The 26,566-nt window shown below is 64.7% G+C and overlaps 3 protein-coding genes across 9 annotated transcripts in view; 2 read left to right on the top strand and 1 right to left on the bottom strand.

Annotated features, from left to right (window-relative positions):
- Positions 1-5,182, top strand: part of UIMC1 (ubiquitin interaction motif containing 1) — a 39,169-nt gene extending 33,987 nt beyond the window's left edge. For 2 of the 5 annotated variants that reach the window (XM_054841481.1, XM_054841482.1), the window contains exons 10-13: positions 687-765; positions 2,306-2,426; positions 4,203-4,266; positions 4,673-5,182. In XM_054841481.1, the coding sequence (XP_054697456.1) occupies positions 687-765; positions 2,306-2,426; positions 4,203-4,266; positions 4,673-4,929 (521 nt within the window). In that variant the 3' untranslated portion in view covers positions 4,930-5,182. Of the gene's footprint in view, positions 1-686; positions 774-2,305; positions 2,427-4,202; positions 4,267-4,672 lie in introns of those variants that run through there. The other 3 variants (XR_008579250.1, XM_054841483.1, XM_054841484.1) reach the window with 3 other exon arrangements.
- Positions 5,183-6,826: 1,644 nt separating this feature from the next.
- On the top strand, positions 6,827-12,237 carry HK3 (hexokinase 3). Of its 2 annotated transcripts, XM_054842065.1 has the most exons (17): positions 6,827-6,933; positions 7,228-7,376; positions 7,536-7,655; positions 7,779-7,874; positions 7,960-8,059; positions 8,142-8,325; positions 8,495-8,650; positions 8,767-9,000; positions 9,822-10,126; positions 10,204-10,343; positions 10,494-10,613; positions 10,702-10,797; positions 10,919-11,018; positions 11,151-11,334; positions 11,408-11,563; positions 11,738-11,971; positions 12,092-12,237. In XM_054842065.1, the coding sequence occupies exons 1-17, from the start codon at positions 6,834-6,836 to the stop codon at positions 12,225-12,227; spliced, it is 2,610 nt and encodes an 869-aa protein (XP_054698040.1). In that variant the 5' UTR covers positions 6,827-6,833; the 3' UTR covers positions 12,228-12,237. The 2 variants fall into 2 exon arrangements, with proteins under 2 accessions (XP_054698040.1, XP_054698041.1); XM_054842066.1 differs by lacking the exons at positions 6,827-6,933; positions 7,228-7,376; positions 7,536-7,655; ... (3 more) ...; positions 8,495-8,650; positions 8,767-9,000 and adding an exon at positions 9,264-9,463.
- Positions 12,238-12,347: 110 nt separating this feature from the next.
- On the bottom strand, positions 12,348-25,957 carry UNC5A (unc-5 netrin receptor A). Of its 2 annotated transcripts, XM_054842062.1 has the most exons (16): positions 25,676-25,956; positions 17,170-17,391; positions 16,894-17,037; positions 16,716-16,819; positions 16,411-16,591; positions 16,130-16,297; positions 15,778-15,942; positions 15,505-15,693; positions 14,701-15,000; positions 14,520-14,607; positions 14,267-14,435; positions 13,921-14,154; positions 13,650-13,799; positions 13,396-13,560; positions 13,139-13,317; positions 12,348-12,960 (listed from the first exon to the last, which is right to left on the bottom strand). In XM_054842062.1, exons 1-16 carry the CDS (start codon positions 25,782-25,784, stop codon positions 12,795-12,797), a joined length of 2,733 nt encoding a protein of 910 aa, XP_054698037.1. In that variant the 5' UTR covers positions 25,785-25,956; the 3' UTR covers positions 12,348-12,794. The 2 variants fall into 2 exon arrangements, with proteins under 2 accessions (XP_054698037.1, XP_054698039.1); XM_054842064.1 differs by lacking the exon at positions 16,130-16,297 and having other exon boundaries at positions 25,676-25,957.
- Between the last annotated feature and the right edge of the window lie 609 nt (positions 25,958-26,566).

Raw genomic sequence — 26,566 nt, 5'->3', positions numbered from 1 at the left:
GTGCTTAGCCCTGGTAGAGATCTTCATCCAGAGGCCGCACAAAGCTGTAGTACAGTAGTACAGATCATCCCCATTTCATGTGGGCAGTGGAAAAAGCAGCGAGTGTAGGCTAAGTGTTGTAACCTTCGCTTTCCAGCATGAGCTGTATCCCTCCCCAGCAAGGCTCCCTCTTCCTACCACATTTGCAGAAGGGCTGGTGCCTCTGCACAGCTCCTGCCTCAGCTCTCCTTCCCCCCCGAGCTCACAGTTACCACGCTCCCTCTGCTGCAGTAGGCACGGGTGCTTAGCTTGGCAGGGAGCAGTGCTGTGCTGCTGGAGCAGCTGTGGAACTCTTATCCCAGGCTGTTGCGCTTCTGCGCATCAGCTTTAAAATTACTGTAAACTGCGTACTGCTGATCCAGCTGTTTCTGGCAGAAGACAAGTTACAGTGTGAAATGGCTAGCTAGCTTCCGAGTCTGGGGAAGGTAACTTCTTCAGTATCTCCCCCCCCCAAAAAAAGGAGAATTGGCCAGCTACCTCTTCTGCAGGAAAGACAACCCTGCCCATCCCAGTCCAGTATTTCTTTGCCTCTAGCATCACTTCTGCTGCAGCCTTGAGTGGAAGAGATTGAAACTTGTTGCGTTCAGACATGGTGTAGGGATGCTTTTGGGGTGGATGGCAGGTAACCCTTTCTGTTTTTCCTCCAGTGCTCACCCGGCGTCAGAGAGAGGCAAGAAGTAAAGCTGCCAGTGGTGAACGCAGCCCAACGTCCTTAGACATTGACAAGTAAGTAGGTATGCTTGCTCCTCGAAGATTGTTTCTGTGCTTCAGTTCTAGCTTGCCTGTGGATGTCTTTATTCCTGTATAAATGCTGGCTGTTGGCCTTACAGCAATGTTTCCATAAGAAATTGCCTGCTCTCAGTGCCTCTTGTTGCAGTGCTGGCTATATTTAAACTGAAGCAAGAGGAATTTGCTGTTCTCAGATTGTTTATTTTTGCACTAATTTCCTTTCAGCCCAATCCATGGCAGGTCAGGGATGCATGGTCTCTGGCTGCTGTGGGGGGAGCTGTAGCTAAAATGGTGCTAACTCAGCCAGTTTCTAATGGGAGATTTGAGCTTGGTAACCCCGGGTAAAGAAGAGGCTAGGACAGGGAGGCTGTCAACATGGCACCTGTAGTGATATTCTTAATTAAATTAGACTTTCAGAATAGCAGTGGCTTTGTTTAATCTCTTCCTATGCAGCCCCTCCTCCTGCCACCCACACAAAGCATCATAAGAGAGGATCTGACAGTAAAATCCCTGCTATGGAAGCAATTTTGCTGTTACAAACAGTGGATGGCAACATCACTAATGGAATTAGGCTAATTATAGAGAGGACAGCTTCTGTTTAGACACATTATCTGGGTAATCAGCACTGACTGGAAAGAAAATACAGGAAAAGTACTGCAGAGTTTTGCTCGATGGGGGCTCTCCATATGCATTTTAGAGCCTGGGGTGAGTTTTACTAGGAGAGTGCTGCTTATCAAACTGAAAGCGATGCTGCTGGGGCTGGTCCCTGGGGGCTCGTCTCTTCTTGGAGATGGTCCGTTCCTGAATAGCTCCCCAGGTGGACACTCCCCTCCTGAAGAACTGGTGTCCTCTTCTGCATGACTTGGTCCCTGCTGAGAGCTGGTGTGGAAGTGAGCGAGTGTAGCTGTGTAAATCCACGCCTGACCTTCATCTCCTTTCACCCGGGATAATTTTCTTCCCAAGCACACTCAGTCGTCCTGCGTGAGCCTGGGCATCTTCGACACAAATGAGGGGGTTTGAGGAACATGCTGTGCCAGCCCCCCAGCAGGAGCGTGTGCTCTGCATTCCTCTCCCAACATGGCACGATGTAAAATGGAGATGGTGCAGAGAAAGACTTGATTTACTAGTCAGACAAGTTCATCCAGCCCTGGTAAAATGTCTCTCTGATTTAACACACTTGGTTTGCTTTTCAGGCAGAATTTAACTCCCCTTTGCAAGGCCCTCGCACTTCATTTCTGTAGATTTTGACAGGGTGCTTTATGTCTGGGGAGAAATCAGTGGTGTTTGAGATAGTTAGATGAGCAGATTTGATTACCGTCCCGCTGCTGCAGCAGCAGGATTCAGAGGAACAGGCAGGGAAAACTGATAATCACTCAGTTTTTGCGATTGGTGCCGGCCTGACCCCACTGAGCGAGACCCGATCTGGTGACATGTCTTCTCCGTGGTGTGGCCTGGAGGAGGAAGGCCACCGCTGGTGGCTGGGAGCCTGGTGCAGGGCAAATCCTAATGCAGTGCTCTGTCCTTTGCTGCCTGGCAGGTGTGAGAAGTGCTACCTCTGTAAGTCACTGGTGCCACTGCTGCAGTATCAGAGGCACGTGGACAGCTGCCTTCAGGCTGCTAGGCAAGCTCAGGGAACCAGGAGGCTGCGAAGCACCAAGGTGAGGGGCGACCCTGCAGACTGTCTCCTTTGCTTTGCACTGGGTTTGGGGCTGGGTTGGCAGCAGGAGTAGTTTCCCTGATTGACGGGATGAGCTGACCTGGTGCAGGATTGCCTGTCCCTGTGGGTTGCCGTGGCCAGAGAACTTGTTGCCCCCCCTCCTGTGATGCTCTGCGAGAGCATGGACTGTTCCCAGGGGTGAGCTAATCCAGCAGACCTGCCAGTAACCTCTCCAGCAGGCAGGCAGCCAGGGCTGTCCCGCTGCCAGACAGCACGCCTTAGTCCTGCAGGCTTCCTCGGCTGACAGGGTGAGGGGCGACAAGCGTATCCGACTCTATCTGCAAGCCCTTTCCCATGGGGAAGGCTTCGGAGCTGGAGCAGAGGGAACTGCTCAGTGCCTGGAGCAAACTGCAGCATCCCGGGAGAAATGTGGGGGAGTGAGCGCAGTGGAGGTGTGCCGGGTGTGTGGGATGTGCCTTGCTGGGGGAGGTGGGAGGCAGGAGCGTGGGTAGCAGCTGGTTCACAGTCACTCACCAGGTGTTGACCCCCACCGTGCTTTTTCCTGCTCATGGCAGTCCTGGGGGAGCACAGAGAGGGTCCTTCTGGGCCTTCCTGCTGGTTCCTGCAGGCAAAGCCCTAGTGCCACAGCTTTGCCTGTGCTCAGAAATGTGATTCTCAGCATGAAGATGCAACATGATGTCTTAGTTTTGTATAATCCCTTAAATCCATCACAGGCCTCAGCCCTTTGGGGATTCAGATGCAAATGATGAGATTTCTGGTTGATGATTTTGGCTGGGATACAGCCAAGTGCTGTGTGGTTCAGAGTACTGCAGGGCACGGCTGCTCCTGCATGTGACTGGTTCCGTGGGTGCTGTTTGACTCTGTCCTTGCACCCCACAGTCAGCTGGTGTGCAGGGTCCTGCACACAGGCACAAGCACAGGGCATGGGGGAAAGGTGCTGGAGCCGGGTGGCCCTTTGGGACAGTTCAGCAAGGCTCTGTGTTTTCCCTGACCCTGCCTTGTGTCGAGGTGGCAGCTCCCTGGGGGAGCAGGTCATGCCTGAGCACAGGCCGGGCTTTTGGAAAGCTTCCTAGTGGCACTGTTGGGCTTGCGGGTTCCTACCATGGTCCATTTTGGCGTGCTTTGCAGCTCCAACCCTTCAGCTGGGATGCCAGTGCCTTCTAGAGCAGTTCTGGGGGCATGGAGCAGCCAGGAGAGAGGGGACTTTTTCTGGGCTAGCAAGGCTCAAACCAGCCAGGCCAAGTGGTCTGCCCTTAGCCTGCATGACCAGCGCGGCTGCATCTTCACAGGGGCTAAGAGGGGACACAAGATGCACGTTCCTCATCTGGCTGTGCCCTGGAGGAAGGTTCTTCCCTCCAACAGCAAGCCCCATGCCCTCAGAGTGGGATGGAGCCTGCTCAGGGGCACAGTGCCAGGGGATGTGGCAGAGCCCCCGGTGCCCGTGTTTCTCTGTTGCAGCCCCACACTCGCTGGGCTTGGGGGTGGCTTCCTGCACCCTGGCCTCCCTCCTTAACTGGGCTCTGCTTTATTAACTGCTCTCAGCTGCCTCTGCTCGGGCACCAGTCAGGCTTGGCATGGGGCAGTGCCTTTCCCGTTGGCAGCTGGCCATGCTCAGCTGGCAGCTCTGGAAATGCAGCACTGCCACTTGTGCCCAGCCTGACCCTGTGGGCTAGAGGAATGTGTGGCCACAGGGCCACCCCGGCTACGGGCTTCCCTCGTGGCCGTGCTGTGACGGTGGTTCTCCTCTCCTTGGCAGGACGCTAGAAGGCAGGAGAGGGGACTCCTCAGGATGCTGGAACTCTCAGAGAGCAAGTCTGCAGGTGAGAAGCTACTTTCTGTGCCTACCTGGCTGGGTGACCTTTCCCAGCTCTCCCCTTGCAGTCCTGGGCTGTGCTGGGACAGCAAATTCCCCTCGAAGGGGTCTGTTCTTCCTGAGCAGAGCGGGAGGCGCTGGGTTTGGCTGGCCGTTGGCATCCCCCGGCTGGCTGCACACATCCCTGCCTGTGCCAGCGCCCTTGCAGGGGTAGGGGTGTGCTCTGAGCCATTGCACCAAGAGATGTCCAGCTTCCTGGCGGGGTGGCAGCTTGCTGCCCTCCCTGCCAGCACACTGGCGCTTCCCCCCACGGGTCCAAGGACAGGAGGAGATGAGTGGGGAGAAATGCTCTCAACAGCACCCTCCTCTCCTGACCTGTGGCCAGGCAGTGCTGACATGCGCTCTTGTTGCAGGTGCTGATGCGGGGACCCCCCTCCCTGGAATAGGAGACCAACAGTCCCCCCCTGCACTCTCGGCCAGAGCCGGGGGGCCGGTGGTGGACAGCCCCAACTCCCTTTGTCACCTTCCTTTCGACATCTCCCCTGCGAAACCCGGTGTCTCCTTTTTGGAAGCCACAGACAGCGTGGTGGACTTGGAGCCGCACGCGGCTCTTCGCTTGGGCAGCCAGCAGCAGACCAAAGGCTGCCGCCGGAGAAAACGCAAGTTCTGAGGCCAGCGGTGCAGCAGGACCCCCCCCGGCAGCTCCCCACGCCCCGGCGAGGGTCTGCGTGGCACCATACCCCTGCTTCACCTGCAGCCTTGTTCTCCAACCCACCCCTTTTTATATGTTTTATACAACCTGTGCAGGGAGCGCCGGGTGGAGAAGTGACTGTGTGTTTTATAGGTGCCTGTGCAGCTTTGCTCTCTGTTAAAGAAATGGAAATATATTTATGTATGTTTTTATGAAACTGCAGCAACACGGAGGAGCTGTGCTGTCTTTCTCTGGGGAATGGGAGGCGCTGGAGGGAGGAGAGGAGGAACGGCAGACAGTGCCTCCACAATCACCTTCCTGAGGCCTGTCCTTGGCCTCTGGGGGGTGGTGTGAGCTTGGGGACCCCCTGGGCGGGGGGCTGCTGTGCCAAAGGCTGTGGCTAATGGTCCATCAATGACTTTCCCAGCCAGCAGCTGCAGAGACCAGCGGAGAGCCACGACATCGCTGTCCCTGTGTCCTTGGTGTCTTCCCTGTCTGCCCGGTGGCTCGGCCGGGCTGTGTGCTGCCTTGTGCCTGGTCCCCGTGGCAGGGAGGCCTCATCTCCAGCCACCGATGCTTCAGCAGCTGGTGGCTTCAAGGGCAGGATGGAACCCCAGGCCCAGCTGTGGGGGTGCCCAGCTCCCCCGGGAGCATCCTCGCCCTGCCGCGGAGCGCCTCACCGGGAACAGGGTGAGGCTCGTCCCTGTGCTGCCTAATGAACGGGACGAGCTGATGCAGAGCTAATTAAAATTCGGCCTCAAATTTAAAAGCGCTAATAGGGCTAACGAGGGCGCTGCTGCCCGGCCCGGGGCCGCGGGGAGCGGAGCGGGGAGCGGAGCGGGGAGCGGCACCTCCCGCGGGGGCGCCCTGGGGCGGTGGGCGCGTGGCCGCCATTGGCCGCGGCGGGGCCAACGGCGCGGCGGGCCGGCCAATGGCGTGGCGGGACGCCCGCGGGCGCTGCTTCTGTTGCCGAGGCAACGGCAGCGGCGTTGGTAACGGCCCCCCCCGCCCCACCACCGGCCGCCCCGCCGCCGCCGGCCCCGCAGCCATGGCCAGCCCCGAGCGCCGCGCCGCCCTGCCCAAGCCCGCCCAGTACGGCAGGGCGGCGAGGGCCTCCCGGGAGCAGAGCCCCGCCGCCCCCAGCTCGGACGGCCTCCCCCGGCGGAGTCTGGGCGCGGAGGAGCGGGGCCGCCCGGCCCTGAACTGGTGAGCGGCTCCGGCCCGGCGGTGGCCGAGCGAAGTCAAGCGTGGAGAGGCCGGGGATGGGGCTGAGAAGGCTCCTCCTGCCCCCCCGGATGTTGCACCGCCCCGGGCAGGGTAGAGACCAGCTTCCGGCCTCTTGCAGGTGGAGGGGAAACGCGGGCTGGGCGAGGCAGGGGCAGCCCCCCTCTCCCGCAGCCCCCGAGGACAGCCCCGGCACCATCAACATCGTGGGGCACAGCTGCCCCCTCTACCCCCGGCTGCAGGGTCGTGATTGCAGTGGAAGGACACTGCAAAGTGCCGATGCTGTTGAGACCGTGGCCCCGTGGAGCAGGGACGCAGAGGGGAGGTGGGAGGCAGAGCTGGGGATGCCCCCCCCCCCCCAGCCCCGCTCGTGTGCTTGGGCGCGGGCAGGCATGTGTCCTGTCCTCCCGCGGGCTGGGGCTCAGGGGGTGACATGCCGCCTCCCTCCACGCAGGTCCCCGGTGAACCATCAGCTGGGCCACCGGAATGATGGTCCCGCCTGCACACCGGTAAGGCCCATCCCTTCCCACCCCTGCCCTGCACCCGGTGAGAGGCGTCCCCTGCCCTTCAGACGTGCCCTAATGAGCTGTCCCCAGGTACAACGAGCTCTGCTGGCGCTCACCATCCCGCTGGAGACACTGCAGGCGGTGAAGGGCCGCATGCTGCAAGCCATGCGCAAGGGGCTGAGCCGTGAGACGCACGCGCAGGCCAACGTGCAGATGCTGCCCACCTATATCTGCTCCACGCCTGATGGCACTGGTAGGGCTCTGCTACCTGCAGCCCCACACACCTTGCTGGAGTTGGCCCTGGGAGTGCTGGGGAGAGGTGCACCAGTCTCCAGTCGGTTCATAAGCTGCCTTTGCGCTGCCCCTGCCAGCCCCCTGTGCAGGGGCAGAGGCCATGAGCTGGTTCCCTTGGCCCCTGCGGTGGTCTCAGGCTCTTGGGTGCCTCCTCCATGGGTGAGCGACTGTCCCTGGGACAGGTGAGGAGCAGATTTTAGGGGACCTGCTACAGGGAAGGTCTCTGCCTGACACTGCCTCTGCTCCCCTGTAGAGAAGGGTGACTTTCTGGTGGTGGAGCTATGCCAGAGCCACGTCCGGACCCTGTGGGTGACCCTCTTGGGCGACGGGAACCAGAGTCCCCAAGTGAAGTGCAAGATCTTCGACATGCCAGGGGACATCATGCAGGGCAAGGGGGAAGCGGTACGAGGAGGCCACGGCAGAGGGTGGCTGGTGCTGGACTGATCAGCACCATGGAGGCTTGGCAGGGCTCCGAGACAGTGCTCGGGCTCTGGGCTGCTTCCCACAGCCTGGGTGCTGGGTAAGGGGAGCAGCCGGTCACCCCTGGCCATGCCTTTGCAGCTTTTTGACTTCATCGCGCAATGCATGTGCCAGTTCCTTACTGGCCTCGGCAGCCCCCAGCATCGCCTCCCCTTGGGCTTTGTCTTCCCTTTCAGCTGCAGGCAGACGCGGCTGGACAAGGTGAGTAGGACAGCCCTGTCCCAGGGCTGCAGCTGCAGCCGCCTCCTCCCCAGCACATCAGTGGTGTGGAGCGGAGCCAGCTGGGTGCCAGAGGCCAACGGCTTGGCCGCATGCTCTCCGCAGGCAGAACTCATCTCCTGGTCCAAAGGCTTCAGCTGCAGCGACGTGGAGGGGAAGGACGTTGTGCAGTTGCTGCAGGCGGCCATCAACAAGCAGGAGGTGGGGGGCCGTGGGGTGGGGGGGGCCTTGCTGGGGGCTGCCCCCATGGAGGGGCTGACGATGCTCTCGCTTTGGTCCTGGCCAGCTCTACCATGTGGAAGTCGTTGCCGTGATGAACGACACTGTGGGCACCATGATGACCTGCAGCATGAGGGGGCAACCCTGTGAGGTTGCCTTGATTGCGGGTGAGCAGTGTGCACCCTGTGTGCCAGGGTGGTGGGTGCTGGGGGACCCCACACTGGTTCTCACTCCCATTGCTCCCTGCAGGCACGGGCACCAACAGCTGCTTCATGGCTGAAGCACAGCAGGTAGAAATGGCAGAGGAGACCAGCGGGCGGATGTGTGTCAACACTGAGTGGGGCTGCTTTGGGGACGATGGCACCCTGAGCGACATCCTGACCCCCTATGACCAATATGTGGACCAGGAATCCTCCAACCCTGGGGAGAAGAGGTGCTCCCACCGCCCAGCAAGGGCAGGGTCCCCGGGGCTCCCCATCTGTCCCTGAGCATCTCAGGCTCTACCAACAGGAGCACATGGCCCCCTGTGATGCTCCTGGGTGCTCTCAAAGGGCTGAGGGGTGCCGGGGAGTACAACTGACCCCCACTTGGGCTGCACACAGATTTGAGAAGCTGGTGGGCAGCCTGTACCTGGGGGAGATCGTCCGGCACGTGCTGACCTCTCTGGCCGCTGAGAAAGTGCTCTTCATTGGGAGCAATGTCGCTGTCCTGAGGACCAAGGATGTGCTCAAGACCCAGCAGGTCCTGGAGATCATCGAGTGAGTGCCTGGGCACCAGGAGCTGCCACGGGTGGGAGAAGGAGGGGGGTGATGGGTGGGTGCCCCCAGCCACAAGCCGGTGGCCCTGTAAGCCAGCGCTGTGCTCTCTCTTGCAGCACTGAGGAAGGCATGGCCAAGGCGAGGGCGGCTCTGGACACTCTGGGGCTGCGGCCAAGCGAGCGGGATTGCTGCCGGGTGCAGCAGATCTGCCGGGCGGTGGTGAGCCGTGCCGCTGCACTCTGCGCCACTGGGCTGGCCGCCATCCTCAGCCACATGTGTCAGAGCCGGGAGCTGGAGCGGCTGGTGGTCAACGTGGGGGTGGACGGTGAATTGTACCGGGGTTATACCAGGTGAGGAGGGACGTGGGGCTCCCGGCGGGGTCTGTAAGGCTCTGATAACAAGTGCATGTGGCAAACACCCGTTTTGACACGGGCAGGGGTGGGCTGATGACAAGGGAGTGTCGACCAAGAACTGAACCTGCGGTGGCAGGATAACGTCTTGTGAGCCCGCTCCCCTATTCCTGAAACATGCAAACAAAGACCATCTGTCTTCTGTGCGTGTGTGCCTGTGAAAGATTATCACTCACTTGGTCAGCCCCGAAGGGAGGGGACAATAAGACCCCCACAACCCACCAATTCATTTCTAGAACATTTCTGAACATTCCTGAGCACATACTGTGCCTGCTCAGTGATGACAGGCCCCTGCCTATGGGGCGGGCACATTGGATTACAAAAAGGGGAAACGTAAGTTTTCAGTGCGCGCCTACTACCTGAGGACTACAACTACGAGCAGAGAACATCGCTGGATCCAAGGGTGGTGATATCTTTCCTCTCTTTCTCTCTTTCTTTCTCTCTTTCTTTTCCTCTCCGCCACTCTCTGTCTCTCCATTTTCAGCCCATTAGAGTAATATCATTACAAGTTTTGCTTTCATAGTTCCACTAAGTTTTAAGTATTGTTATAACTTTTGCTAAGCCTCTATCTTTTGTAGTTCTGCTGAGTTTTAAGTAAATTTGTGATTTGTTTGAACCTCTAGAGTAATTGTTGTTACTCTGATTGGCACACAGAGAATTAAAAAGTTAACCTCACCCTTACCCACCGAGTGGGATGGGGCAGGGTCCCACCACAGCGGGATGCCTCACGCCCAACCCTCACCATCTTCTTCCTCCGGCAGGTTCGGGGAGATCCTGCAGAGCGTGACAGGGCTGCTGGCCCCTGAGTGCATGGCCAGCCTCCTGCCCTCGGTGGATGGGACCGGGCAGGGGGCGGGCATGGTGACAGCGGTGACGCTGCGCCTGGCGGCCCAACGCCGTGAGGTGGACCAGCTGTTGGCCCCGCTGCGGCTCAGCCGCGCTGACCTGGAGCGTGTCCAGGCGCTGATGAGGCGGGAGATGGAGCTGGGGTTGGGCTGTCAGACCAATGCCAATGCCTCCGTCCGCATGCTGCCCACCTATGTCCGCAGCACACCTGACGGCACCGGTGAGGGCCGGGGACCGGGGGAAGGGGGTGCCAGGGAGGCTGTGGCCCCGCTGATGCCCCGCGCTGGCTCTCTGCAGAACGAGGGGAATTCCTGGCATTGGACCTGGGGGGCACCAACTTCCGGGTGCTGGTGGTGCGTGTGGCACAGGACAGCATCCACATTGCCAGCGAGGTCTACGTCATCCCGACCACCATCATGCAGGGCCCCGGCGAGGCGGTGAGGCCGAGGACCCATGGCCAAGGGACGAGGCGAGGGGGTGGGAATTGCCTCTTCCCTTGCTGCCCACAGGCCTGGGCTGGGGCTGGGAGACCCCCCCCATGGCATTGCCCCAGCCCAAGCCCTGCTGACCACAGCCGCTCTCCACAGCTCTTCGACCACATCATCGAGTGCATCATGGACTTCCAGCTGAAGCAGGACCTGATGGAGCATGTCCTGCCACTTGGCTTCACCTTCTCCTTCCCCTGCCAGCAGCTGGGCCTGGATAAGGTGAGGGGGTGGCTCCGGCCCCAGGGGGATGGGGACGGCCCCCGGGGTTTGAGGCAGCTGCCCAGCTCTGCTCCTGCCTCTCTTGCAGGCAGTGCTGCTGAGCTGGACCAAAGGCTTCAGTGCCACAGGCTGTGTGGGGCAGGACGTGGTCCAGCTGCTGCAGGAGGCTGCCCAGCGCAAACAGGTAGGGAAGGGCTGGGGGCTCGTCCCCTGTCCCCCAGGTGCCACCCTGCACCCAGGCGGTGCCAGCCCCAGGAGCCGGCTGGGTACCACTAAACCACGTGTCCCCATCTCTGTTTTTGCAGCACTTAGGGCTGAAGGTGGTGGCCGTGGTCAACGACACAGTGGGAACCATGATGTCCTGTGGCTACGATGACCCCAACTGTGAAATTGGCCTCATAGTGGGTGAGGACCACTTCTGCACCCAGGGGGTCTCCTATTCCCTCACCACCACCCCAGCCTGCCCAGCATGGCTGTAGGGTGCCAGGTAGCTCTGCCAGGGCTGTGGTGGAGGTGACACCAGCATGGGGCCTGCAGGGACAGGGACCAACGCCTGCTACATGGAGGAGATGAAGAATGTGGGCACCGTGAAGGGGGAGCAGGGCCGCATGTGCATCAACATGGAGTGGGGGGCCTTCGGGGACAACGGCTGCCTGGACGACATATTCACTGACTTTGACAGGCTGGTGGACAAGAAAACAATCAACGCGGGCAAGCAGAGGTGGGTGAGGGCACCGGGGCAGGGAGCGGGCTGGGGGGACAACTGTGCCTGACTAAGGCTGTGGCCGGGGCAGGTTCGAGAAGCTCATCAGCGGCATGTACCTGGGTGAGATCGTGCGCCACATCCTGCTGGCGCTGGTGGAGAAACAGCTCCTGTTCCGCGGCAAGCCCTGCCCCAAGCTCCAGACCAAGGACATCTTCCCGACCAAGTTCCTCTCCACCATTGAGATGTGAGTGCTGGGCTCTGATGGGTTCCCTTAGCCCAGGGCGGGGGGTGTGAAGCCAGAGCCCCAGGAGAGGGGGCTACATTGATGGGGTGCATGCGGGGTGATGCTGCCTCCAGCCCGTGGGCTGGGGATGGTGATGGGGACGGCGGTGCTAACGGTGCCCATGCTCCGGGGCAGCGATGGGCTTGCCCTGCGGCAGGTACAGGCCATCTTGCAGGACTTGGAGCTCCAGGCCAGCTTTGAGGACAGCATGCTGGTGCGGGAAGTGTGCCAGACTGTGTCCACACGGGCAGCCCACCTCTGTGCCGCTGGCCTGGCTGCCGTGGTGGAGAAGATGCGGGAGAACCGGGGCCTGGCCCAGCTGGCCGTCACCGTGGGGGTGGACGGCACCTTGTACAAGATGCATCCGCAGTGAGTGGGGCCAGGGGTGGCAGGTGCCCTCTGGGGACTCTTGTCCTATGGGAGGGGTCTGGGGGGGGGGCATGGGGTTTGGGGTACCAGCCTTCACCCTTCCCCTCCTGTCTCCCCCAGCTTCTCCCAGCACCTCCAGCATATGCTGCAGGAGCTGGCGCCCAACTGCACCGTCACCTTCTTGCAGTCAGAGGACGGCTCAGGGAAAGGGGCTGCGCTCGTGGCAGCTGTGGCCTGCCGTGGGACCAAGCCCTGAGGACAGCCACCGCTGCCACCGTCACCCCAATAAAGTGCTTTGCTCTGCAGCTCTGACTCCTGGGGGGGGGACGTGGTGGGGGGAGGGGGGGCAGCGCATGGCCGGGCACAGCCCCACGTAGCAATATATATCGAATTTATTTACATTCACGTCCGGCAGACCCCCCGCCCGCGGCACCGCTATGTACATAAGGCCAAGTGTAAATACTTGAATGCACTTAATACAGAATTAAAAAAACGGTCTTTACACAACACGGCACGGGGCCTGGGGCCACTCGGCCCCACACGCAGACAGCACGACGGCACCGCACGCACGACGCACACCCAGCGCCTCCCTGGCCGCCCTTGTCACGGGGCTGCGGGACCCCCAGGGCTGGGCTGAGCCCTGCCGCTACGGTGCTGGGGGGAGCCAGCCGCCATGGGACACGGGCATCCCTCTCTTGCAAGGGGGCCGGGCAGCCCTCCCCATGGGCTGTGGGGCAGCGGGGGCCCAGGGGCCGGCCGGGGCCCCCCCTGCCCCATGGCAGCGGACCCCAGGACTGGGGCTGGGCACCCCCCTCCGCCGTGCTCAGCACTCGGCTTCAGAGACGGTGAAGAAGGCACCGTCCTGCTTGCCCACCTCGGCCACGGCAGCAGCCAGCTGCGAGAGGTTGCCGTTGGGGAAGTGCCGTGCTTCCCACAGGTTGAGGATCATGGCTGTGGGGCTGGGCTTGGAGGCGAAGAAGCTGAGATGGCTGGGGGAAGACAGAGGGACCACGTCAGGGCAGGGGGACGGGGACAGCTGGCCCCACCTTGAGCACCATCCTGCTCCCAGGGTCCCACAGCATTCCAACATCCATCCATAGGTGCAGGATGAGGCCAGAAGCTCTCCATCCCCGTGCATTGTGCCACCCTGTCCCCATCCCGGGTCACCTGTCAAGGTTGAGCTTCTGGGCTAGCGTCCTCCAGTCGGCTCCCCGGGTGCCTGGCGGGTCCAGGCTGCTGATGATCTTCTGGCGGATGAGGAAGGGGATCTTGAAGGCACTGGGGCCCACCAGGGCCGGGGCGCCCACCTCGCTGTCGGGGACCAGCCAGTCTGAAAACCTTGTGTCCTAGGGGAAAGCACCGGGAGGGCAAATGTGAACCCCGTCCTGGGCTCACCCCCAGGACCTCCCCAGCGCTGCCCTCACCTTGGCGATGTTGAAGTTGACGGTGAAGCTCTGCCCGTCACCCTCCACCTGCCAGACCCAGATCTTGCAGGCCAGCTCACAGGTGCTGGGGCTCAGGCGCTCCAGGGTGAAGGTGCAGTGCAGGAAGGGCTGCAGCCCGCTCCAGATGTGGTAGAAGGGGATCTCCTGCAGTGGAGTGATGTATTGAGGGGGGGGTCAGGGTGGCAAGGACATCGTCCCCGTCCCTGTCCCTACCCACCAGCCAGGCTCCTCACCTGGTAGCTGGCAAGGAGCTTGCTCTTCCAGAGTGAGCTGGGCATGTCGTGGATGGAGAGGCGCAGGTTGTGGTAGCTGTCCTTGAAGTGCAACACCCGGGGGGCTCCGATCAGCTGCCCCCCCAGCTGCTTCTCCAGCTGGATCACCTCCTGCCAGCACAGGCAGCGGTTAGGCAGGAGATGCTGCACCGCAGGAACCCAGCGCTGCCTGCATGGCCCCTGCCCTGAGCCAGGATTGGGGGGTGGGGTTGCATGGGGACCCCCCCAGTACCTTGAGGACATCCTGGGTGTCACTGAGGCAGTAGACGCGGATGTTGTACTCCAGCGAAGGGCAGGCGGCTGGCGCGAACAGGACCAGCTTGAGGCGCTTGGAGGCCGCCATGCTGAGGGACTCCCCGACCAGGGCGAAGCGCCCCAGCTGCTCCGTGAAGATGTAGCAAGCCTGCGCTTCCAGCTGGCAGTAGTACAGCTCTGTGCACGGCTCGGCACCCAGCTGCAGCACGTCCTGCGGCACCCAGGCAGAGATGCACCCCAGGCATGGGCATCCCCCCTCAAAAAGCCCGACACCCTCACCTCGCCCTCCCCCTTCACCTTCCCCTCCTCCGATGGGTGCTCACCTCCCATGTGCCCTCACACGACTGCTTCTTCAGCCGGATACTCCAGTTCTCAGCGCTGGCCTCCACACAGTGACCCATGGCCAGGATGGCGGGGCGGGTGAGGAGGACCCCGGGGGGGCCGCAGCTGACGATGGGGCTCAGCAGCGTCTGGCAGCCGGCTAGGGGCAACCTGGGGCAGAGACGGGGGCAGCTGAGTGGGGCAGGCTCCCCCCCAGCAGCCCTGTACCCCAGCAGCCCCAGCCCCAGCACCTACCTCACCTCCTCCTGCTTGTGCAGGGTCAGGTAGACCTCATAGATCTTCCCCCGTGGGATGGCGTCGGGTGGGATGAGCAGGCTGATCCCTGGTAGGGGGGGTGCAGGCAGGAGGGGTGAGCCCCATGGGGACCTGCCCGCACCAGACGATGCTCCAGCATCCTGTGCCCGCCTTGCCATACCTGTGTTGGGGATCATGAGCCGCCCCCCCAAGAAGTTGAAGGTGCCGTAGGCCATGTTGGTGGTGCCGCGGGGCAGGGAGCGAAAGTAGCTCTGGGTGGAGAGCCGGGCCACAAAGTCGGCGCCCTCGGCAGCAGGCGAGCTGTGGTGCAGGGTGTGCCGCCCGGCGCCCAGCGGGCTCAGCAAGTGCCCATTGGGCAGCTGGAGCTTGGCAGGGCCATCCTGGCGCGGGCAGAGCGAGCCCTGGTAGGTCATGGTGGCGGTGCTGAGGTCGGGCTGGATGGTGAGCAGGCTGGGGTTGTCTGCAGCACAGAGCAGGGGACCGTGGTGCCGGGGCACAACAGAGACGGGGGCTCCCCGCTGGTAATGTGGCGGCACAGCCAGCCCCGGGGGATGTGGGGCACACAGCCCTTGCCCCATAGTAAGGGCCCTGTGGGGCACAGACACCCCTAGGGGCTCTGGAGCACACAGCACCCACCCAGGGGACAGGCCCTATAGGGACCAGGGACCCTACACGACAGAGAGTTGCTACCAACAGCCAGGGACCCTATGGGGTACAAAGCACTGACCCCACAGTCAGGGACCCTTTAAGATACAGCATCCCTGTCCCGAGGTCAGGGATCCCATAAGGCACAGAGCCCCCACTCAAGACCAGGGACCTCATGGGGCACGGTGCCCCCACCCACGGCCAGGGATGCCCTGGAGCAGACAGTCCCTGTCAAGAGCCCCCCCAGGGGCACGGGCACCCCGAGGGACACCATGTGCCTGTGTGGGTGCACAGCCCTGTCCCCGCAGCCCTCACTCACCGGCTTTGCTGGGCTTGATGCTGACGGGCTGGAAGCCGGCGGTGAGGATGGAGGAGTCGGCCACATCAGCATCCAGGCCTCCCTTCTTGCGGCAGTACACCAGCACCCCTACCAGCAGCAGCAGCACCAGGCACACAGCCACGGCCACCAGCCCCACGTACAGTGCCACGTCCTCCGCGCCGGGGGTGGCTGCGCGGGGCAGGGCGTCAGCACCCACGGGCACCCCCAGTCTCCCATCCCGGGGGACACCCACACCGTCCCTGTCACGCTCACCGTGGCTGCAGAGCTCAGAGGTGCAGTTGCGGGTGTCCAGCTCGGGGCCGTGGCACTCCCGGCCCCCGTTGCGCGGTGCCGGCTCTGAGCACTCCCGGCTCCGCCAGTGGGTGCATTCGGCCCCACACACCGACCACTTGCTCCACTCCGACCAGGCACCGTCCACTGTGGGCACAGCTGGGAGTCAGCACCCCGCTGCCATCTCCCCTCACTGCCCCGGGGCCGGCAGAGATGAACACACAGGGGTGGGAGGACGAGACACCCGGGGAGGGGACAGGGACGGCGATGGGTGCAGCGGGGAGTGCAGCATCAGTGGCGGGCACGGCAGCGGTGCCCCAGGCAGGATGGGTACCTGGGCAGAGGGTGGTGCAGGCGGTTTTCTGCACATTTTGGCCCTCACAGAAAGCCCCCCCGTTGAGGGGCGTGGGGTTGGTGCAGGTCCGGCTCCGCTTCTGCCAGCCCCGTCCACAGCTGGTGCTGCAGCCTGACCACTGCGTCCACGTCGACCAGCCGCCATTCACTGGGTGGAGAGGGACCCATCAGCGCCGCGCCGGGACGGGGACGTGAGGAGGGACAGGACGGGGAGGGCAACACTGGGGCAGTGTGGCGGGGAGAGGTGCAGTGGGGCCGTACCGTAGACGGTGATGGCAGCGGAGGCACTGCGGCGACGGGCCACGATGTTTTTGGCCACACAGGTGTAGTTGGCGGTGTCGGCCAAGCGGGCCTGCCGCAGCACCAGACTGTGCTCCGGTGTCACATAAACGTTGGCGTCCAGCGCCGGGTCCACCAGCTCTTCATTGCGCAGCCACTCTACCTGTGGGGCACAGGGACATCACCTGGCACCCAGCCAGGCCACCCCTCGGGGAGCACCCATGGTGTCCCCACGGGCAAGGGGCATCCTCAGCTACATCCTGCACTGCCGGACATCGGGGGCTCACCTCGGCGGGGGGGATGCCCTCGGGAGGGCGGCATGGCAGCACGATGCCCTGCTCAATGGAGACCTCCTTGGCCGTTGGCTCCTGCTCAAAGTTCTTGCGCAGATCTGGGGAGGTGCAGAGGTGAGGGGGGCAGCCAGGGCCAGCACCCTGTCCCACCCGGGCACCCGCAGACACTCACAGGCAATGCGCACGAAGGCTTTCTGGCTCTTGGTGGTGCCAGAGGAGCTCCAGGCCACGCACTGGCACCAGTACTCCTCCAGCCCGAAGATCTTCTCAACTTGCTGGCGGGTGACCTCGATGCGCACCTCCATCACTGGCAGCCCTGCCACCGGCGGGCAGCACGTCAGCACCGGCATGCTGGGACTGGTCCCCGTGGTCCCATGCAACACTCGCCCTCCCCAGAGAGCAGCGCACATAGCTCCCTGTGACCGGAGCCGCTGCCGCCCGTGCTCACCAGTGCCACGGTCGGTGCTGTGCTGCGTGACGTGGTCGCCCTGGTGCACCCACTCGCCATTGCACTTGAAGTAGATCTGGGTGGCGGGGGTGGCACGGCAGGCCAGGCTCACTGCCTTGTTCTTCACGATGTAGACGTCCTCTGGCTCCAGCTGGAAGTGTGGCAGCAGGTCCAGGGATGCGCCAGACACTGGGTTGGCCACGGTCACACTTTGCTGAGCACCTGTGGGGAGACGGGGGCTCGGCCACCTCCAGCGTGCCCAGACTGGGCAATCACCCGTCCCAGTGAGGCCCCATGCCAGTGGCCCTGTGCCCTGCTGCCATCCCCCCCGCCCCCACCGGTGATATGGCAACCCCCCTAGTCCCTGCCATCCATCAGGGAGAGCAGCCGTGTGGTGGCTGCGCCTGCTGAACCCTTGCCGATCCCTCATGTCCGCACTTAGCGCTAATGAAAAGGAAATGTAGTGTGACCAACAAGGGCCATCGCTCACGCCTCCCGGGGTGCCCGCTGCCCCCCTTCCCCAGCACGCTGTGAGGCGCTGTCCAGGGGCCGCATCCTGCTCTGCCACGCCATGGGGTGGCACAGGGATGCAAGGTGAGTAGTGGGGTGCATGCCCCATGCCCTGGGGGACGCAGCAGGGTGGCACAGTGGTGTGCCCTGTCCTGTGCCGCTGGCACCCGCCTGGGACCGGGCACAGGCACGGTATATGGGGGCTGGCTGTCCCCAGGGTGGCGAGGGTGGCTCAGGGCTGCACACACGTCCCTCGTGGGCTTCGGCATCCCCCAGCTTTGCCTGGGGGCTGTGGGTGCCACGCATCAGGGCAGGGTCCCCGTGGGGACAGCAGTGCTGACAACATGGCATGTGGCACGGTACCCGTGTCCCCCACCCCAGACACAGCCGGGTGCCCCTGCTCTCCCCCCACCCCGCTGGCACCCGCTGCGGAAAGAGTTAATAAACCCGGGCCCTAAATAAGCATTTGATTAACAAACGATAAAATAGCGATTGTGTCACTGAATGAAGCTGTAATTGCTGCTGCTAATTGGCTGGTTAGGATTTAATAAGCAATTAAATGGGATGGAATGCGCAGTAATTAAGTGCCTTTGTTTGGCAACCGCCCGCCGCCCCCCACGCGCCCGCGGGACCCCCGTCGCTGCCCGTGCCCACCCCGGCCCGCTCCCGCCGGGCACAGCCGCCTGCACGCCCGATGGGGACGCGGAGCCTCGGGCCCTGGCTGAGTCCACCCCGGGGGGGCTCCGGGCCCCGCTGCCCCCCCCCCCCCCCAGCTGGACCAGCCCCCCCCGAGCCGGGGAGCGGGCCCGCCGCGATGCCCGCCGGGACGCGCAAGGTGCAGCAGCTAATTTACGCGGGGAAGATAAACGGCCACCATAACGTGCCGGTTATTACCCCATCAGCACTTTTACAATGTCGCTGGCAATTAATTTAATTAAAACCCCTGTCGGGGATATACAGGCATTTCATATTTCACTGGTTTAACGACCCCCCCAGCCGCAGCCCGGGGCCGGCCCAGGGGGTCACGGTGCGGACAGGCGCTGCGGTCCACGACGTGGTGCGGTGCCCAGTCCTCCGTGCCGGCTGCGGCACGGCTCGCCGCAGCACCCACGGCTCACACCGCTGTGCCTCCCACCCGGGCACCCCTGGGTGCCCACACCGCACTGTCCGTGCCAGCTGGGGGGCTGAGATGGGCAGAGAGGCCGCCCAATTTATTTATTAATTACCAGATTTACCGCTGCACAGCACCGCCGCTGCCTGCTGCCCGGGGAAGCTGTTGTGGGCGCACCAGGTGAATGGGGGAGTGGTGCTGCAGGGGACTGGCCTTAGCCCTGGGTGCTGAGCTGTGTGCCTATCCATCACGGCTGAGCAGAGGGGTGCGGGAAGCCCGGGGCCAGCACCGATGGGTGGGGGAGGCAGGATGGGCACAGAGCCCTCCAGCTGCCCACCCAACTGCGGTGCCGGGTGCCTTGTGAGCAGGGTGGGACCATGGGCAGCAAATGAAGCTGGGGACATGCAGCGAGCAGCAGAGCTGGGGGGCTGCCAGGCATTTTGCAGAGCCCTGGGGCAGGATGCCATCCTGACACTTAGAACCACGCTGGGCACCGGTGGGGCTCTGCGCTGTGGTGTGGTCATGGATGGAGCCATATGGCTGGGAGGCTGGAGCTGGCCTGGAGCCCCGATGAGGGGGTGAAGGGGCTGCAGTGTGGGTGCATGCACAATGTACACCCAAGGTACTGCATGCACAATGGGCACCCAATGCACTGCGGGCATCCATGCACCCTGTGGCTGTTCAATGCACTGTGGGCACCCCACGCAGCCCAGCTATCCCAACCACCACAGGTATCTCATGCACCGTGGGTGCCCCCTGCTCTGTGGGCACCTCACTCCCCACAGGTGCCCCATGCCCTGCAGGCACCCCATACACCACAGGCACCCTCCCTCTGCAGACACCCCCATGCACCATGGGCCCCCCACATGCCACAAACACCCCACACAGCGTGGGCACCCCCAGCCCATAGGCACGGGCGTAGCGTGGGTGCCCCGTGGGCAGCAGCCCCCCCACGCGGCGCCGTGCTGGCTCCCCCACCGCGTCGGCCTCGCCACTCACCTGCCGCTGTGTTGCCATGGAAACAGGCAAGATGCTTATGTCACCTTGGCAAAGGGAACTGAGGAACTTCGGAGGGGATGGGGGGGGAACGGGAGGTTGCTGGGTCCCGCTCGCCCCCAGGACTGCCCCTGCCATGGCAGAGGGCACAGCCCCGGCCAGCCGCTGTCTCGGCAGCCAAAGGGGTAACTGGGAGCGCAGCTTGCTACCAGCACCGATAAATCACAGCCGGTAAAGGCAGTGCATTAAGCAGGGCTTTATTATCAATTATCCCCCACCCACGTGGGCTAAGGAGCGTGCCAGCAGGCCTGATGAAGGGGCAGGGTGCTGGGGGCCAGGCTGGGGAGCAGGGCTGTGGAACCCACCTTGGGGTGCAGAGGGGATGGGGGTACCCCACTACAGGCTCTGAGCACTCACCTTTACCCCAGCACTGTGGGACCCCCAGCCGCTCCCAGCCCCCTCCCTATGCCAGACCCCCATTGCTCCCTGCACCCCCCCCAGCTGCTGCCACCCTGGATGGCCACATAGCCCCTCACTGTAATGCCTGCCCCCCCACCTCAGAAACACCAGGTGTACTGGTGTTACTGGGCAGGGAGAGGCTACAGGATGCTGCATTGCCCAGCAGGGGGGTGGGGGCACTGCCAGGACCCACCAGGTGCCAGCAGGTGCCCCCAGCCTGGTCCCTCTGGTCCTTAAGGGGCCGATCCTGCCCCCAGTGCCAGTGCCACGCTCCCCGGCGGTGCAGAGAGCAGCATGCCGGGCGCCTCGGTGCCTCCTGCGGGGAGATGCCGGGAAGGTCAGCGTGTTCTTGGTGAGGAGAGGCTGCCCGCCGGCGGCTGCAGCAGCGCCAGCCCCGGCACCGGCACGCCGGTGTGCGCCCGCTCGGCACAGCTGCTCCTGGGAGGGAACAGGCAGCTGCCTGCAGTGGGAGAACGCTCCAATGGCACTGGTCTGCCCTGAACACTGCTGCCCAGCCAGGACCCGCGCATCGGCCGTCCCCAGCAGCCCTGCCCCAGCCTCCCTCAGCCCTCATCTCCTGCCTGCACCCCTGCCTGATGCCTGCCACCCTGGGGGTCCCTGAATCGAGGTGAGAACCTTGATTCTAGCACCAGCCCCTGCCGGCTGTGTCCCCCTCTGGGGACCTCCCCAAATCCCCACAGGCTTTGCAGCCAGCAGATTCAATCCCAGCTGGCGCCCCATCCATCGCACCCGCGCCAGACCTGGCACACCGTTAACATGAAAGATTTCCTCGCGCTTTGCCGGCGCCCGGCCTGTGCCCCAGCAGCAGGAGATTAAAGCAATAATTGCTGCTGATTGCACAGGCCTAAACGAGGGAAAGGTGGGTGTCAGGGGGAGGGCAGAGGATGTCCAGCTGTGCCCAGGGGAGCCTGGGGGTGCCAGCCCTGCCTGCCGCCCTGCACAGAGGAGTCCCCACTGCCAGCACTTTGCTCTCTGCAGGACACAGAAGAGGGGAGCTGGCACGATTTACGGCCATCAAAAAGCTTGTCTGAGGCTTTGAGCCGGGCACCATCCTGCTAGGAGAGACTGGCTCTGAGCCACAATGAGCCAGTGCTGCCACTGGGAGACCCCCAGCCAGGGGCCACGGCATCGTCTGGCACTGCCCATCTGACTGCAGCAGCGCCAACGCTCACCTGGAGCAGCTGGGCATCAGCAAATGCTCCCCCGGCACCCACCTTCCCACCCGGCGCAGCCCTCACAGTGATGCCAGCCATGTGCCAGTGCCAACCCCAGCCGGGCAGGGAACCAGCAGGGTCAGATGCCAACGCCGGGCAGCACGGCCTGGCTCCCGGCCAGTCTGGCGCATGGTAAGCACCGGGACGATGCCACCATGGGCACCGAGTGCCGACACATCCCCGGGGGTGGCCCTGCCTGCCCCAGGACCGCGTCCCCAGTTTCCTGGCATGTCCCCACAAGCCAGATGCTGTCCTGGCCCCCCAAGTGTGTGCCCCACGTGTGCCCACCCCACGGCCACGGGAGAGGCTGGGTGGGGGCGGCGGGGGCCGTAGGGTGCCCGTCTCCCGGCGAGCCCGTGGCAGCGTCTGGGCGCTGATTAAGCGAGCGCTCGTTATGAATGAATTAGTCAGGCAGGTTTGCATGACAATGGAGCTGCCTAATTACGGATTTGAGCTGATAACGCTCTCCCCATTACATGCAATTAGCATGTGCCAGGGCGGGCAGGGCTCCCAGCAGTGACAACCTCTCCCCAGCCCAGCGCCCGCCAAGGGGGCTGCATGGCCCCTGACATGCTCGAGCCTGGCCCACGGCTGCTCCGTGCCTGGGGACAACCGTGCCGGCAAAGGCAACCGGGGGGTGGCACGGCCCCTCCCCGGGGACCATCTCTGACTGCCTAGGGGCTACTGGCCCTGGCACCCAGTGCTGGGCACCCTTTCCCAGGCACTCAGCGGAGCTGGTCTCCTCTTGGCCCCATAGCGCAGACAGAGCCCTGTTCCCTGCCAGCCCTGGGTGCTCATCGAGCCCCACAGCTCCTGCCAGACCCAGCACGCCCGTGGGACCCGTGTCAAACCATGCCAGCCCCTGTCAGCAGGACTGCATGGGGAGAGGGTCGCGTCCTGGCCCTGGGCTGGTGGGGGACTGGAGGGGTCCCCCAGCCCAGCCTGGGACTGGGATGGTGTGTGGAGGGGATGGGACTGGCTCAGCCCCACGTGCTGGGGCTGTCACTGGGGTCCCAAGCCCGGGGAGCCAAACGACTGTCCTGGCTCTCCTTCAACTGACAGTGAAGAGCAAACGCTCCTGCTGAGCCCTGGCCCCGCCGGGAGGAGTATCAAGGTCACCCTCAGCCCCGTGTCCCCACCAGAGTGGCGGGGGGGAGCTGGGTAGGTGGCTGGGGAAGGCCCCTCCAGCCATGCAGTGGTCCCAGCTGCCAGCGTCTGGCCCCACAGCCTCTCCCCCTCCCAGTCATGGGTGGTACGTGGCTGTGACAGCAGCCCTGGCACCCCATAACCCTGCAGCAGCAAGGGCTGGCTGGAGGGACCCGAGACCCCCCATTCTGTAGGCAGGAGCCCCAGACTGGGCAGGGTCTGGGGGGGGCAGGGTGAGCTGTGATTTGCTGACACCCACCTGGAGCAGCACCCAATGAGCGTGCAGGAGGCAGGGACAAGGGGTACCCGGTAACTGGGCCTGACTGGGATGAGGATGGGGTCCCAGTTTGCACTGTCTCGAGCCAGCCCACCCTAGCCTGCTGCAGGCAACCATGTGATGCACAGAGCAACGATGGTGCCAACAGCCGGAGCAGTGCTGGCACCAAGGGTGCACCCCCGGGTGCAGGGCAGGGCATGGCAGGACATGGATGGTGTACAGTCCCTGTGCCATCACCTCTCCGGCACCGGCACCAGCACCAATCCTGGGGTGGTCCCAGGCACTGCTGACCACCCAGGTAGGATGGGTGCTCAGCTGCACCCACGGCTGCGAGGTGCCCATGGTGGCTCCGGGGTTGCCCAGCCCCTGGCAGCACCACCAGCCCCCTGGTCCCCTCCCGCAAGCACCTGCCAGGCTCTGCACGGTTTGATGTAGTGCCAGCCCTGCGTGGCACCGAGCCAGAACAAACAGCCCTGGGCGGGCTGCGTCTGCCGCGTGCTCGCACTGACAGCCGGCACGGCAGCTTCCTGGCTGCCCGGTGCGCACCAGCCCTGCCCGCTGCCCTGCCTTCCTGCCTGCTCCACAGAGGCACCTGTGCCCAGCCAGGCACAGGTTGTGGGATGCTGATGGGATGCAGCAACCTGGGGTGCCAGGCTGTGGGTCACCAAGTTGTGGGGTACAGTGGTCAGAATCTGCACGCTGGAGCCCGAGGGTCCCTGGCAGCCCGGTAAAGCTGGCAGCACCATGTGGCTCATGCACGGTGAGAGCAGAGCCCAAGGCCCTGGCCAGAGAGCTGGGGCAGGGGCTGGTGTGGGTCACGTTCACTGGGGTGAGCGCCAGCCTTGGGGGCAGGAGATGCTGTGGGGCCTGGCACTGGTTGCTGCGGATGCCAAGGGGAAGGGCCCGTGGCAGCGCTGGGCCAGGGGTAGCTCCGGGGAAGGACCCTGCCTCTGTGCCCTTGCCCACCTGCCAGCATGGCAGTTGAGCTGGGCAGCCCCCACGGTTCAGGTGCTCGCCTGCGGGTGAGCCCCAGCCCTTGTTGCTGCTCTTGCCCTTCCTCTGCAGGCACTGGCAGCAGAGCAGGCAGCCTGCGCTGGAGATGCTCTGCCATGGCTGCAGGCAGGGACCCATTGCCTGTATACCTGGGTTCCCCTGTCCCCAACCTGTGCCTCGGTGCCCCTGGGGAATGCGTGCTTTGCCATGCCATGCCATGCCATGCCATGCCATGCCTTGCCAGGCTGGAGCAGCACCCTGTGCACAGAGGCCCGGTCCTGCCACGTCTGTGTTGAGCGGCGGCCACGCAGGTGGCTGGGCTCAGTCACGCTGTGGCCGGCTGTAAGCTGCCTGCCAAGCGAGCGGCGGGGATGAGCTCCTGCGCCGCACTGCCCCGAGCCAGTGCTGGCACTGCCGCCCCTGCCCCCCCCACCTCCCGCCGCAGAGCCCTGTCCCGTTGTCACCCACCTCCATCTGTGGGTCATCATGGCTCCACGGGTGCCATGGGGACAGCAGTGCTCCATTTCCAGCTCGGGGTCTGTACCCACAGCACCCTCCATACGGGGTCCCCTGCATTCAAGGGGTGCCCACCCACCGTGCCACCCACTGCGCCGGCTCTGCAGTGTCCCCCTGCAGACAGGGCCATGCTGGGAGCACTGGGCGCCGGGTCCCCGGGGTGCCTGGCCGGGAAAGACGGGTGCAGGGAACACGGGGGCTGCACCCCCCCTGGGTGCCCGCCGAGGCCAGGCTAGGAGATGCCTCTGGTGGCGGCAGGAGGGTCGGTGGGCCGGGCCCCCAGGGCTGAGGGGTCCGTGTCCCCCCCGGGCACCCCACAGAGCGCACGTCCAGCCCCGCGCAGCTCCCCGCCCCCAGCCCGGTCCTTTGTCTGCAGCCGCCACTTCCAGGCTGCCGTGACACCTGCCAGCAACCGCCAGCCCCGGGCACCCGCCGCGCCCCTCGGTCCCCCCGACCCCCGGCCCGGCAGCCGGTGCCGCTCAGCCCCGGGGATCCAGCCCAGCCCGATCCCCACCGGCGGGGTCCTGCCCGGGGGGAGCAGAGCCGGGGGCAGACGGGCTCCGAACCGTCCGCGTCTGCAGCGACACCGACGCAGCCCCGCATACCCGCCACGCCACGGCCACCCACGCGCACTCCCGCGGGGTGACAGCACCCCCCCCAGGCTATCCCCCTCTCCACGGTCCCCCGTGTCTCGGCCAGGTGATGCGGACGGCAGGGACCCCGTGCAGGGGGCAGGGATGCTGTGCGTGGGGCAGAGATGCTGTGCGTGGGGCAGGGACCCCATGCGCGGAGCAGGGTCCGCTACGGACACCCGTGCCGGGGCTGGCCAGGGCCCTGGGGGAGCGGAGCCGTGCCGGCGAGGCGGCGAGAGCCAGCCCCCCCGGTGCGGGCAGCGAACGGGGGAGTGCCGGCTGGGCACGCGTGTGCGGCCATGCGTGGGCATGGGGCGGGGGGGGGGGGCAGCGGTGCCTGTCGTGGGGCAGGACGCACGCCCCCTGCCCGGGAGAGCACCCGGCACCCCGCGGAACCCCCAGTATCCCACAGCCGAGCGGGGGGCACCCCGCATCGGGAACGGCCCCTCGTCTCCCCCGCGCCCCGTCCCCGAGAGGGTACCCGGCTCCCCGCAGGACGTCCGCCCGCCGCCGCTTCCCGGGTGACCTTGCCCAGCGCCCGGTACCGGTGCCGGGTCCCTGCCGCTCCCCCAACACCCCCCACACCCCCCGCCCGGAGCCCGGTGCCCGCGGGGGGCGCACGGTGACTCACCGGCGGCGGCGAGGAGGGCAGCGGCGAGCAGAGCACCGAGCGGCCCCGGCGCGGCGGCGGCGGTGGCGGCGGCGGCGGTGGCCCGGCGGCGGCGCGGCCGCGCACCCATGGCGCGCCCCGCGGAGCGCTGCGCGGCGCGGGGCGAGGGAGCAGGGCGGGCCGCGCTCCGCGGCGCCCTCAGCGGGCCATGGCGCCACCGGCCCCGCCACCGCCACCGGCCCGGCCCCGCCGCTGCTGCCGCCCGCCGCCGCGCCGCTCCGCTCCGCCCGGGCGCCGCCAATGCGGGGCGGCGAGCGCGGACCCGCCCGCGGAAGGGACGGCGCAACAGCTGGGCGCGCCCCCGCCGCCGCCCCCCGCCCCGCGCCCCGCTCCGCACCCCCGGCACCACAACACCTTCCCCCCCGCATCCTCCCGCTGCACCCCCCCGCCAGGGCCGGCGCTGGGGGTCCGCACCCCTCCCCGAGGGCGGCAGCCTCCTGGCGCGGCACCCCTGGTTTGCACCCTCCCGGGCACGGTGCACACCCCAGCACGGAATCCTCCCCACCCCGGGACACCCCCCTGCGGCACGGCACCCACCCGGTACCCCGCTCTGCCCGGGGCCCCTGCTGCGCCCCTGGGCCAAGTGATGCCCAGGGGTCCCCCAGTCCAGCCTGGCATCCCACGGGTGGGTTGGGGGGACACCCCGGGGGAAGAGGGTCCTGCCAGCATCCTGCCCTGCACCCTCCAGCCGCCACAGCTCTGGCAGGCAAGCGTGATGTCTCGCACTGGGAAATGTCACGGAAGTGGGGCCACCATCTCAGCGGGAACATGTGCCACCTGCGGGGCTCCACCTCACAACCATGCATGGGGGGTTGGCTCCGCGGTCCCCCACACTCAGCCAGGCCAGCCTCT

Source organism: Grus americana, chromosome 14, assembly GCF_028858705.1.
Source record: "Grus americana isolate bGruAme1 chromosome 14, bGruAme1.mat, whole genome shotgun sequence".
NCBI lineage: Eukaryota > Metazoa > Chordata > Aves > Gruiformes > Gruidae > Grus > Grus americana.
Note: the sequence above shows the minus strand (reverse complement) of the source record. Positions and strands in the feature narration are given on the sequence as shown.